The sequence below is a fragment of the Hyperoodon ampullatus genome, assembly GCF_949752795.1.
Source record: "Hyperoodon ampullatus genome assembly, chromosome: 11".
NCBI classification, from domain to species: domain Eukaryota; kingdom Metazoa; phylum Chordata; class Mammalia; order Artiodactyla; family Ziphiidae; genus Hyperoodon; species Hyperoodon ampullatus.
In genome coordinates, this window is record NC_136924.1 from 72,492,381 (window position 1) to 72,505,928 (window position 13,548).

A 13,548-nucleotide genomic window follows, 5' to 3' on the forward strand; every position below is an offset into this window, starting at 1 on the left:
AGTTTCTTCATGGGGTGCATTTTAATTCAGTCTCCTTCTAGAAAGTGCGTAGCATAGAGTCTTGCTGAAAACTTTCAAGAGCTGTCTGAAGCCCGACTCCAGGCAGACAAAATTATCTGCGTGAGGTATCATTTTGTCACTTCCACGTGACAGAATCTAACCTGACAGAAGACTCTCCTTTCAACCAATAACAGAGACTGCTCCTCAGTGATTTCAGTCTTGAACGATTTGCTCTTCAGTTATTGTGAAAAACTGGGCTGATACATTTGATATTTAAAAAGCATTGTTGGTAGGGTTGCGGGCATGAGTGACCGAGAGGGATTACAAGGGAGTACAAAGAAACTTTTGCGGTGATGGACATGTTTACCGTCTTCATTATGATGATGGTTTCACAAGTGTATACATGTGTCAAACTCATCAAATTGTATACTTTAAGTGCATGCAGTTTGTTGTATATCAATTGTAGCTCAGTAAAGCTGGGAAAAAAATAAAAAGCATTGTTTAGGTCAGGTATTCCCAGATGTGAGTAATCGTCAGCCTTGCCTGAAAACTTATTTAAAACCTCAGTAGAACTGAGACCTTGGAATCAGTATTTGAAAACCCCTCACATGGTTTCACTAACCAGCTTTGTAAAACTGCTATTAAGGCCCTTTAAATGTGTTATACAGATTTCTTTATGTAAAAACACATACAACCTAATTTATGGAGTTTAGCCCTAGCAAAAAGTTCGATCTGGTGAATTGGCATGCTTCCTTTTTTTATATGGCAGCTGTGTAACTCATCTCTGTTCTTTTTTTCCTTGGGCACTGGGATGCTCAGAGGTAAGTTGCACTTATGCTTAAGGTAGGAGCTTTTCTTAGCCCGGGATTTCTATATTATCCCCATCCTAATTACATTGTACTTATTCTTTACTGTCAGTTTAAGGGTTTTATTGTACTTAAGTTTTTTGTTTTTATTTTTATCTATTTCAGGTTCTTTTTAAAAGTAGGTCATGTTACAAATAATAAGCAAGATTTAGAGCAGGAATAGATAGCACCTATTCAGAAGGTTCAGAGGATGGAATCATTACCTTTTTTATGTCATTTGGCTATGCTGCTATACCAGAGGCCTGGCATATTGGACTGATATTATGCCTGCAGAATTATTTTATGATTGTGATAATGACGAGGCATTTATAGACTTTAAAATGAGATTTCATCAAAACACATAAGTGCAATTTCTGGTAATGATACAGCATATTCTTTCTCATAGAAATATGGGTAAAGCTTGACAATTTAAAAAGTTTCCAGTGTTTATTGTATACCTGACGTGTAAATGTACATAATTGACACACACCTCTCCTAAAAGGGTTTAATGAGTGCTCTAAAGATTGACAGAGTTTTGCAAGATGAAATAAATTAGAAATGTGTGAAGAAAATAAGACAAACCATGAGGGGTCTGGTTGGCACAAAAAAGTCATTATAGTCTTGCTAGAGATGGGCCAAAATTTTAACTTTCTAGCATGAAAAGGAAATTTCTCTGCTCAGATAAGAAGTACCTGTGATAATAAATCTAGAAAGATTTCTGTTTCCTATAGGATCTTTGAAGGAGATCATCTTGTCTTTTGATGGGTACAATTACCATCATGCGATACTGGTAAATTATAATGCAGTTCAGATTTTTACACGAACTGGTTAAGATGAGTTTAAGAAATTTTCCAGTCCATTAAAAAAAATAGGTCGCCATTTCCTCTCCCTGTTAGCCATCAGAACAAGCACTGTGAGGTAGAAGAAATCTCCTTTGGTAAGACAAAGTCAAAGGGAATCTTTTTTTTTTTTTTTTTTTTTTTTTGCGGTACGCGGGCCTCCCACTGTTGTGGCCTCTCCCGTTGCGGAGCACAGGCTCCGGACACGCAGGCTCAGCGGCCATGGCTCACGGGCCCTGCCGCTCCGCGGCATGTGGGATCTTCCCGGACTGGGGCACGAACCCGTGTCCCCTGGATCGACAGGCAGACTCTCAACCACTGCGCCACCAGGGAAGCCCGGGAACCTATTTTTTATATTGAGGATGATACACACCAAATCTTTGTCTTCTCATCTGGTATAGCTACGTCTGCTGCTAGCCTATGGGGTGCCTTTTTACCATTTAGGACAAGGGTCCCCCTCCCCGGGCAAATCTAGCGTTGAGGTCTGTATTTCCATCCCCTATCCCTGCTCCCATTACCAGCCCCGCTGCTGCCCTCCTGTCTTATCCCAGGGCACTTTCATGCAGTGCACATTTTTTTAACTACTTGAATTTTTCACAGTGCTTACTAAACTTTATTATGTTTTAGAGTTACCCAAGAGCTTCTCAAAAATGTAGGTTTCTGGATACCACAACCTCCAATTCTTATATAGTGAACTAGAGGTTGAAACCCAGGAGGTTGCATTACAGCAAACAGCAGAGGTGATTCAAATTTGAGAAAAGCTGTCTGAGGAGTAAATAGTACAGGTTTAAAAATCATACTCATAGGGTTTCAGATCATTATTTTAAGTTGTGTAATCTTGGGAAAACTAATCTCTCTTTGCCTCAGTTCCTTTGATTATAAAATGACAAATATTCTTCCAGCACAGGGTTATTTTAAGGATCAAGAGAGATTAAATGTTCTACCAGAGTACCTGGAGGGTAGTAAGCACTTTAAAACGCTGGCTACTGTTATCACAATATACTTTCTTTTTTTTTAAATAAATTTATTTATTTTATTTATTTATTTTTGTCTATGTTGGGTCTTCGTTGCTGTGTGCAGGGTTTCTCTAGTTGCAGCAAGCATGGGCTACTCTTCGTTGCAGTGCACAGGCTTCTCATTGCAGTGGCTTCTCTTGTTGTGGACCAGGGGCTCTAGGCACGCAGGCTTCAATAGTTGTGGCACGCGGACTCAGTAATTGTGGCTCGCAGGCTCTAGAGTGCAGGCTCAGTAGTTGTGGTGCATGGGCTTAGTTGCTCTGTGGCATGTGGGATCCTCCCGGACCAGGGCTTGAACCTGTGTCCCCAGCATTGGCAGGCAGATTCTTAACCACTGCGCCACTCGGGAAGTCCACAATATACTTTCAAAGCTCAACTCAGGGTAAGTCCAACCCTTAGGAAAGTATTTTTAAGGGAACCCACAGACAGCACTTACTCTTGTTTTATGATATTTGTATGCATCCCTCCTCAGGGCTTAAAAGTGTTTCTAAACAACCCCAAACAAATCTCTTGCTTACTTCTTTGAAGTCCTCAGATACAAAGTAATCATCCTTTTTTGTTTGTTTGTTGCTTATTGCCTACATCCTCATCACCATCCTGATTTTAAAACATAATATTCAGATCTCATCAGGCCATTTATCTAGTTTGCCAAATGCTGAAAACAGTGATTCTTTTTTTTAAAGTTTCTCTTTAGTCCCAGCATTATGGAATTATGGAAAACAGCATTCTAAGTCTAAACCCCTTTGGAAATAATTTTTGCTTACCCATGTGAAATCTGCCTGGTAAGGTAAAACTGCAGGAAGCTGAGGCAGAGGAGGGACATTCCCTTCAACTATGGCACTAAAGTCCCAGTTTGAAAGAGCCAGATTTTAATTATATCACAAGGACAATTTAGAGATTATCTCAGTAAATCCTATGACTGAATGATGGACCTAAGCATTACTCTGCAGAGAAATAGTTTCTCCTGTAGGGGAGGAAAAACTGTTTTTCCTTCTACCCCTCTTAGGTTCATTGCCCTGAGCCCTGTAAATTAGATTGACAACAAACTGATTAACAAGAGAAAAACAGAGCAGATGATTAACATGTGCACTGTGCATACGCATGAGAGCACTCAGTGATGAGCAACTCAAAGAGGTGGTTAGAACTTGGGCTTATGCCATCTTTTTTTTTTTTAAAAAAAGCAATAAATTGTTAGAGAAGTGACAAGATGAAGGAAAAAGACCTTGAGTTTCTAGGGCAACATATTATAGGAAGGTAAATATATGCGGAACTAATGGAAGGTAAGTGCTGAGTTAATAAAGTTTGTTTTTCCTCTGGTGCCGTCTCTGGGCTGTTAGGGTATAGAGTTGTCTACAGTGATTAACTTCTCTCCTTCCAGGAAGAGAAAGGAGGAGGACTATCTTTACAAATTTATGTCCTGCTTTTAGGCAAATAGGGAAAGTGTGAAGAGCTCTCTTTGAAGCTGCTTCTTCTCAGTTGCCTTCAGTTCAAAATAATCCTTATGCCAAAGTGGCGTATTCTGTACCCTTCATTCCCATCGAAGGAGACTGTGGGGCATCTTAGAACCGTATGAAATGGAAACAGACACTAGTTATTTTTAAAGAAACCATGTACATTTTTTTTTTTTTTTTTTTTTTTTTTTTTTTTTTTTTTTTTTTTTTTTTTGCGGTATGTGGGCCTCTCACTGTTGTGGCCTCTCCCGTTGCGGAGCACAGGCTCCGGACGCGCAGGCTCAACGGCCATGGCTCACGGGCCCAGCCGCTCCGCGGCATGTGGGATCTTCCCAGACCGGGGCACGAACCCGTGTCCCCTGCATCGGCAGGCGGACTCTCAACCACTGCGCCACCAGGGAAGCCCCATGTACATTTTTATATAATATTTTTACCTCAAAGAAGGCTTTTGAAGCGATTACAAATTCAACATGGCTAACTCAAGTGAATGATGTTGTTTTGTCATTTGAAATATTAAAATCAAATTTTGCCCCAAGGGCTTTTTTGAGTGTGGAATGCTAAGCAGTTTCTAAATAAAATAAATATCTGGGTCCACCATTTTCCAGTTATTATTTTCTCTCCTCCTTTCACTCACATTCTTTTTTAGTAAATGTTCTTCAAACTGTGTTTCAGAAAATATGTATAATGGTTCCAACCACCCTCATCTGTGGCAATTTTCCTGGCTCAGTTGTACAACACAGTAGTGCCCCCCCTCTCTGCAGATGGGGGATATGTTCCAAGACCCCCAGTGGATGGATGCTTCAAACCATGAATAGTACCGAACCCTATATATGCTATGTTTTTTCCTCTACATACATACCTGTGACAAACTTTAATTTATAAATTAGGCACAGTAAGAGAATATGTGAATTGCCAGGATCACTGCTCTTGTGCTTTGGGGTCAATATTAAGTAAAATAAGGGTGACTTGAACACAAGCACTGCAATATCATGACGGTAAATCTGATAACCATGACAGCTACTACGTGACTAACAGACAGGATACGCTGGACAAAGGGATGATTCACATCCTGGGTGGGACAGAGCAGACGACAACAGATTCCATCATGATGCTCAAAATGGCACACAATTTAAAACTGATGAATTGTTTACTTCTGGAATTTTCCGTTCAATATTTTCAGACCTCAGTTGACTCGAGGTAACTGAAACCACGGAAAGCAAAACCACAGATAAGGGGAGGGACTACAGTATTGTGGTAAAGGATTCAGCTTCAACAACAGTGACTAGAGAAGAAAGGTAAAAGATGCTCACTGAAGCATTTTACTAGAAAATTAGCTGTAAAACACGTTAGTATAGAAATCACATGCAAATTCATTAAAAGAGTGTTAAAAATTCAAGTCCCCCTCTGCCAACCCCCCTCCTTTTTTTAAACCATTTTAACCGCATATATGTGTATAGTCCGTGGTATTAAGTACATTCACATTATTGTACCCTCTCCCCCGTTGATGAAGAATCTAGTTCATCTTTGTACAAATCAATTCTGCAGGAGTAGAACAATCCAAGAAAGAAGGGGAGGGGAGGAGAGGGGAAAGAAAAGTAAGAAGGAAGGTAGGTAGGAATAAAGGTAAGAAGGAAGGGAGGGAGGAAAGTCACGCCGAGAAGCTTTCACCTTCCCTTGCCCATGTAGGTAGAGGGTCTGAGAGCAGTGAGCTCTCGTAGCTGGAAAAAGAGCCATGACAGTGCTGCAGGTAGGATTTCAAAGACTGGAAAATATGACTAGAACTGTATTGTGCCCTGACTATTTTTGGACCCAGGCCTCTGCTTTTTCACATTCAAGGCTTGAAGTTTGTTGAAATTTTGCATGGCTAACAAGGCTGCAATTGGGATGGTTTCCCCTTCACCAGTAGCAAGCCATTACTTAGCACCATCTATGTGCAGAATAAACAGGCAATGACAAAGTCAAGGGTCTTATAAAAGCAAAGGATATGCACGTTAATATATATCACAAATTAATGGTAGCACAAGTTTTGAAGACAATGTGTTGCTATAGGAATTCATAAAAAGGAGTAACTTCTGCAAGCTAGGATGATTTTCGCTTAATTGTTACAATGACTCTGCATTCACTTAGTTCAAATTTTAATTGAAATCAAATGTCAATAAAAATCTCACTTTATGTGCAGGATTTGAAATGATATTATGCACAAAAAAGGGCAAGGATTACGTAATTTCAAAGCCAGTCTGCAAAACCGTTTTTATTAATGCTTTTATTAATGATGGCTGCATTACAGGTAGAAGAGACATATCCAACATTCTTTGTCAGTCTTCTGGGAAAATAGGTCTTGAATTATGAGAGCTGTGGTTAGTGAGAGCGCCTTAGGAATACATTCAGCTGTTAAATGCACTGCTCTTATACTCTAAAGCCTCTGATGTTCTTGAGGGCAATTGGACTGACTATTCCGCATTATTTTATTTTCTGGTGGAAGCATTGCTACTCTAGCATAATGGAACAGACTTTCCTGTGGCTGAAATGGAAATATCTTGCAAAATGTAAACCTCTTGTATGAAAGCTAAATTCCCAGGATCTCTCTCTAGTGGCCAAAGATGACAGCTCATGGCTTGTGGAATGTATCTCATCTTCACTTCCCGTGAATGAGACCAATGTTGGAATTGCAAATAGAAGCCCCACATTGATAAGATTGAGATATATTGCTAAGACTTTGCAAAATATATCACTAAAGTGGTCAGTGGTTTAAAATGATGGCTAACCCTACCCAGAAGCATGGAAAAATGCATTAAATCCGACCATTCACTAGTCTGTTCATTATTAAAAACCTTCACATGAGAAAATAAAAAAAATAAATAAAAATAAACCTTCACATGGTGAAGCTGAGTCGACCTGAAGACTACACCATAGGCCTTTCTGTCTAAATTCAAATAGTGACTTTAACTGACTGTTTTTGTAAATTAAGATCATTTGGCAGGTACATGAAAAAATGCTCAACATCACTAATCATCAGGGAAATGCAAGTCAAAACCGCAATAAGATATAACCTCATACCTGTCAGAATGGCTATTATCAAAAAGACAAAAATAGTGTTGATGAAGATGTGGAGAAAAGGGAACCTTTGTGTACTGTTGGGGGAAATGTAAATTGGTGCAGCCACTATGGAAACAGTATGAAGCTTCCTCAAAAAATTAAAATTAGAACTACCATATGATCCAACAATTTCACTTCTGGGTATTTATCTGAAGAAAATGAAGACACTAATTTGAAAAGATATATGCACCCACATGTTTATTGCAGCATTACTTACAATAGCCAAGACATGACAACAACCTGTGTCCAACAATGGATGAATGGCTAAAGAAAATGTGATTTTACATGTAAGTTATATATTATATATATAATGGAATATTATTCAACCATAAAAAAGAACAAAATCTTGCCATTTGTGACAACATGGATAGACCTTGAGAGTATTATGTTAAGTGAAATAAGTCAGATAGAGAAAGACAAATGTCATATGATTTCACTTATATGTGTCATATGATTTTACTTACATGTGGAATCACATATAAATATATAAATACATATAAACAACAACAACAAACAACTGGGCTTATAGATACAGAGATTGGATTGGTGGTTGCCAGAAGTGGAGGGTTGGGGAAGTGGGCAAAATGGGTGAAAGGGGTAAAAAACAAAACAAGGGGCTTCCCTGGTGGCACAGTGATTGAGAGTCCGCCTGCTGATGCAGAGGACACGGGTTCGTGCCCCAGTCCGGGAAGATCCCACATGCCGTGGAGTGGCTAGGCCCGTGAGCCATGGCCGCTGAGCCTGCACGTCCGGAGCCTGTGTTCCGCAATGGGAGAGGCCACAACATTGAGAGGCCCACGTACTGCAAAAAAAAAAAAAAAAAAAAAACCATCATTTGGGTCTGGGTTTGTTTGACAGTGCCAACCCGTAAGCAATTTTTAGACTGATTCAGCAGACATTAAAAGATGCGTGAGAAAGTGGAATATGTTAAGCAACTTAGAATGGAGGAAAATAATAGTGTAAGAGATTGCTATACTTTTGACATTTTACCTGTAAATCACATTATAAATAATATGCATCAATTACTTGATTCAAGACCTCAGAACTTTTCATAATGGATCTGAAGCACGAAGTACAGTATTTATAGTCAGCGTGAAGTCTTTGCTTTCAATGATGGTTATGACCTTTGGTCTAGAAAGCAAGTTGAGCTCCACGCTGTGAAGAGTTATGTCATGGCAAGGCAGTTGACCACTCTTTCTTTCCTATTCTCCACTGTCTTGCAGACCAGATGACGTGCTCCTGCATCGCACGCATGATGAGATTGTCCTCCTGCATTGCTTCCTCTGGCCCCTGGTGACATTTGTGGTGGGCGTTCTCATTGTGGTCCTGACCATCTGTGCCAAGAGCCTGGCAGTCAAGGCAGAAGCCATGAAGAAGCGCAAGTTCTCTTAAAGGGGAGTTGGCTTATGGGAAGCAAAGCACAGAAGGTGCACTCATCTGCACACATCTACCTGCAGAGCCTGCTTCCTGGCGCAGGAGATGGAAGGGGCTGTGAGAGGTCTCTGAGAGGCTCCCCCTCAATGATAGCAGAAACAGGCACAACCGGAAGACTTGGAACCTCATAGATTGTTTTCCATGTGTTGTAGCGATGGCTAAAGGGTCAAGCTGTATGGAGTATCTGTTTCAGAAAATCCAGTAGAAGTTAATTTTCTTCGGGAAGTAACAGTATATAATTGTACAGTGTAGAATACAAGCCATTATGATTTATGCTACTTAAAAATATTAAAAGAGAGTGGTCTGTGTTCTTTTCTATTTTCTTTTTTATGCTTAGAACACCAGGGTTTTAAAAAAAGGGTCTTACGGGTTTCATTTGATTTTGCTAGATTAAACTTTTACTTGGAGACAGGAATTCCTGCACAAGTCTTGACCTCACAATGTAATCCCCAGTTTCCACTATTAAAGAGTACCTTTTGATTCCTGCTTGAAAAAGGAAAACTGCACTGTTAACTCAGACTCCAGTCACTCCTGTGACTCTTCAGCAAGGAACCCTCAAAGATTGGGAAAACATTCTCCACACTGGCCTTTGCCTCTGCATTGTTTTTCACCAGATTATTTCTTAAGAGAGTGAGATGATTCTGAACAAGGCCTGTCCTAGCTCTAAGAGGACTGTGCCTCTTTATTCATCTGTTCAGGTTATTTTTGATGGATTTTATCTCTGTGCAGTAGAATGTACATGATGTGAAGGACACTTTTTCAGCTTAGTTAAATGCTATTTTCATTTCTTTTTTCTTTTAGGTCAGAAAAAAAAATAGTCAAAATCAGTTAAACATTTTATTATATTTTCTTTGTCCTTCCTTTGATGTTTTCAGTATTAAAACGAAAATATTGCTGCAGTTGTTTCGTTTGCTTGGACACACCTGGAGATGCAAGCCAGCTCACATCACTCTGCTGATGAGCTCTCTGTGCCTTTATCAAAAGTTCATTGAGGAGACCATACTTCTTTGCATCTGTTCATAAACTCAGATTGCAAATATCAATCACAGGTCTCAGTGAATATCAAACCTACCCTATTTATTTACCATGTGGAATCAAACCTTTGTTTAGATGAGATGTACATTTTTGGTCAAGGAAAAACTGACAACATAATCTCTTTTTTGCTTTCTTCTAATATTCTTCAGACATGCTTCTATCAGAATAAAGACAAATTGGAATTTAAGGGCAAGCTTCCCTCAGTTATTTGTGCAGCATTCTAAGAAAGATATGTATTAGTGGAATGATGATTTCCTGACTTTTAGTCCACATACCAGTGTCTTCTTAATTTTAGAACGCAAGAAATTGAGTGAGCCATTGTCTTCTGTGGAAGACTAGGGTGTTGGATGATATTTTTCTTCCAATTCAAGTGTTACAGATTTCACTGTGAAAAAGGCCTTGAACACACTATTTATGACATCCTTTGAGGCAGCTACAGTGCCTTGACTTCAATCCCAGTTTTCTGTTGCAGTATCCCTGTTGTCTTAGCAACACAGTGAACCATTCTGAAGCACAGAGTAACATGAAACTGGGAATCAGAGAAAGTCACCTTTGCATCACATTGTGAGAGATAAAGTCTACTTTATCCATTTTTATCTTAACCCAATAATCTGTGATTGAGTACAGGGGGTAGATAAAAATAGTACATCAACATTTGTGTTGGTAAAAAGAGAAGGTGATATATATTGATGAGTTTTTATTTACCAGTTTTTTACTCATCCATTTATATTAACTAAATGCTTCCATTTAGGCTCAAAGAGTATACCTGATTATATTCTGTAGTCTGATTTTTTGGAAAAAAGGAGAAGCATGCTGAATGACTGAGGTCACATATAGTTTTAAGGTCTTCCTTGCTTGTAGCCAGTTAAATTTGAGGTTCTTTATTATACTTATCAGTAAAGATAGAATTTGAAGGAACAAGAAGACATTTTTAAGATCATAGAAGGTAAAGAAGTTTAACTTCTTAATATTTTAATTTTCTTTTTTATATAAGCAAGGAAATGGTATAAGCTGCTAGAACAGAAACCCCAAAATATGATGACTCATGTAAGATAGGAGTTGATTTCTTTCTCATATAACAATCCAGAGGTAGTTGAGAAGTCCAGGACAGGGAGGGCAGCCTCTGTTTCATAAGGTAATCAAGGGATCCAGAATTTGATTACCGTGTTGTCCTCTCATTACCAAATGTGTTATTCTTCCTATAGTCAAAGCTGGCTCAAAGAAGCACAGCCAATTTGTACCCTGTGAAAAGAGAGGAATTTGGGAGCTAGCGATTTCCTTTTAAGGAAGTTCCACCCATCACTGTGCTCCTAGTCCATTCATGAATACTGACTACATAACTATACCTAGCTTCAAGGACTGCTGGAACATGTTATCTCCAGCTAGATGGACATATGTCCTACTAAAACTCTGGGGGAAAAAAAAGGAGAGAGTGAATACTACAGTAAAAGACAGGAATGATGGGCCGCTGTCCATGGCCGGCGCCATGATGAAAATCTGAGCAGGGATGACAAAGATCTCTTGCCCTGGCAGGATATACAGTCCTTGGTTAGACTTGGCTCTCTGGGAGGAACTCCTTTGTCCACTGCCTTCTGTGGCCTCTAATTGACTTCCAGGAAATTCTTGCTCTTCAGATTACATAGCCACGTATGAAACTTTTGGGAGGCATCACAGCTTTTGCAGGCCCCTGCCTGCTGGTGGAGATTTGTAGACCTAGATTTCTTTAGAGACTGAACAATTGTAGATTTTTATAGTTTATAGGATTGTTGTTTAATTGACTGTTGTACGGAGTCTGACTCCATTTTCGATGTTTGACTGATAACAGCTTTTCCTTTCTGCTCCCCATTCACGTTCCCCTTCTGTTCCACATCTGGGCAAGCTGATTAGAGAGCCTGGGTACCCCCTGCTTTGGACTGGCTGGGAAGTTCAAACCACACAAGCCCTGGCCTGCTCGCAGGAAACCTCTCCCTGCCCCACACCCTAAGAATAATAAAAGCCAAGCCAGTCAAGTCATTTTTGGATCTACTCGGGAACTGCCCCACTCTCCCAGAAAGTGTCATTCATTATGTGAATAATAAACCTTTTCATACCCTCTTGATGTGTGTGTGGTTATTAGTCTCAATATCCAAACCAAATTTTGGGTAACGGGGTCCATCTGGCCTCTGAGGGGTGCTTACAACATTGGTGATAAAATTTCATCAAAACATGGTTTTTGGTCTTTTTGCTTTCAGTTTTGTTAGTTCAGATGAAAGTATCCACAGCCAAAGGGCTACTCTCATTATATCAGTAGTTCTTAAGGTAGCAGCATCTTATTTACTGTGTCTGTGCTTGGCCCATATCTCCAGCCCTTAATCGAGTGGCAGCCACTTTGAAGCCTTCTAGAAAAGTGGGTTTAAGTAAGAATGCAGTGCCCTTTAGCTGGTCTTTTCTGCTCAACTGACTTCCATTGTCCAGTCAGTAATACTTAATGGAGACTTTTAAGAAAGACTGCATAATAATCTGCTGTTTGGAGTATAGAAGCCGTAGGGCTACAGGATATAGGCCCAGCTCTTGTAACAAAGCTGAGTTACCTAGTTGTAACTAGTTTTTCTTGTTTCACTATTTTTCATGGTTCCTCACTATAAAAAACATCATAGCTCTGCTTTTTTCTAACTACTTTCCCCATAGCTACATGTCTGCCTTTCAAGTTGCTAGTGCCAGTTTTACCTAATGGTTAGTCAAAGCATAACAAGGGTCTCTCGTTTTCCATCTTGCAGTATCTATTTCCTTGCTGCCTGGCAACAATGCAAAGCCACATATTTTAGACTTTTGTTAAGATGGGGATATAATTTACATTGCCTTTTTCTGAATGGTCTCATCTGATGATCTTAGCTGGTGATTCCCAGATCTATTATCTCCTGCCCTTACCTGTTTTGAGCTCTGAATGTATTTGCAATAGCTCTGATGCATTCTTTTTTTTTTTTTAAACATCTTTATTGGAGCATAATTGCCTCACAATGGTGTGCTAGTTTCTGTTCTACAACAAAGTGAATCAGTTATACATATACACATGCCCCCACGTCTCTTCTCTCTTGCGTCTCCCTCCCACCCTCCCTATCCCACCCCTCCAGGTGGTCACAAACCACCTAGCTGATCTCCCTGTGCTATGCGGCTACTTCCCACCAGCCATCCATTTTACGTTTGGTAGTGTATACATGTCCATGCCACCCTCCCACTCCATCACAGCTCACCGTTTCCCCTCTCCACATCCCCAAGTCCATGCTCTAGCAGGTCTGTCTTCACTCCCGTCAGATGCATTTTTAGGTCTCTTTCTCAAGTGTAGTGATGGGCAGACAATGTAATGACAATAAGTAATAGGACAAAATATTACCAAACAACATGGGTAAGGAACCGTTTACCTGGCTCAGATAATTTGTCCTTTTGAAAAATTACTGAAATATATCAATCCATTATAACAACATTTTCCTAATATCTCAACATTCCTGATACATGCTGTACAGTTCAGAGGCACTGTACTCTCCATGGTCCTATCCCATGGCTTGGGCCTCTCCATTCACCATATTTGTAAATCTGGTTCTTATTCATCAGGTCTGAGCTTAAATATTGACTTTTCCTAGAAGCCTTCCCTAAATCCTATACAAGTAGATTTCTCCTGTCATCCTCTTCCTCTTCATCCTTCTTTCTTTCTTCCTTTGTAGTACCTACTGCTGCTTATACTTATTTGTTTACTTGTCTATTATTTACCTCTCTCATTAGATGATAAGATCCATAAGAACAATGTTGATGGAATTTTTTCCCCACAACTGGCATAGTGCCTGACACATTAAGGTGC

The 13,548-nt window shown here is 39.7% G+C and overlaps 1 protein-coding gene across 1 annotated transcript in view; it reads left to right on the forward strand.

Annotated features, from left to right (window-relative positions):
- Positions 1-8,844, forward strand: part of KCNMB4 (potassium calcium-activated channel subfamily M regulatory beta subunit 4) — a gene marked incomplete at its 5' end in the record, with an annotated part of 69,457 nt that extends 60,613 nt beyond the window's left edge. The window contains one exon of the mRNA XM_079715199.1: positions 8,471-8,844. Within this exon, the coding sequence (XP_079571325.1) occupies positions 8,471-8,639 (169 nt within the window). The 3' untranslated portion in view covers positions 8,640-8,844. The remainder of the gene's footprint in view (positions 1-8,470) is intronic.
- Positions 8,845-13,548: the final 4,704 nt, after the last annotated feature.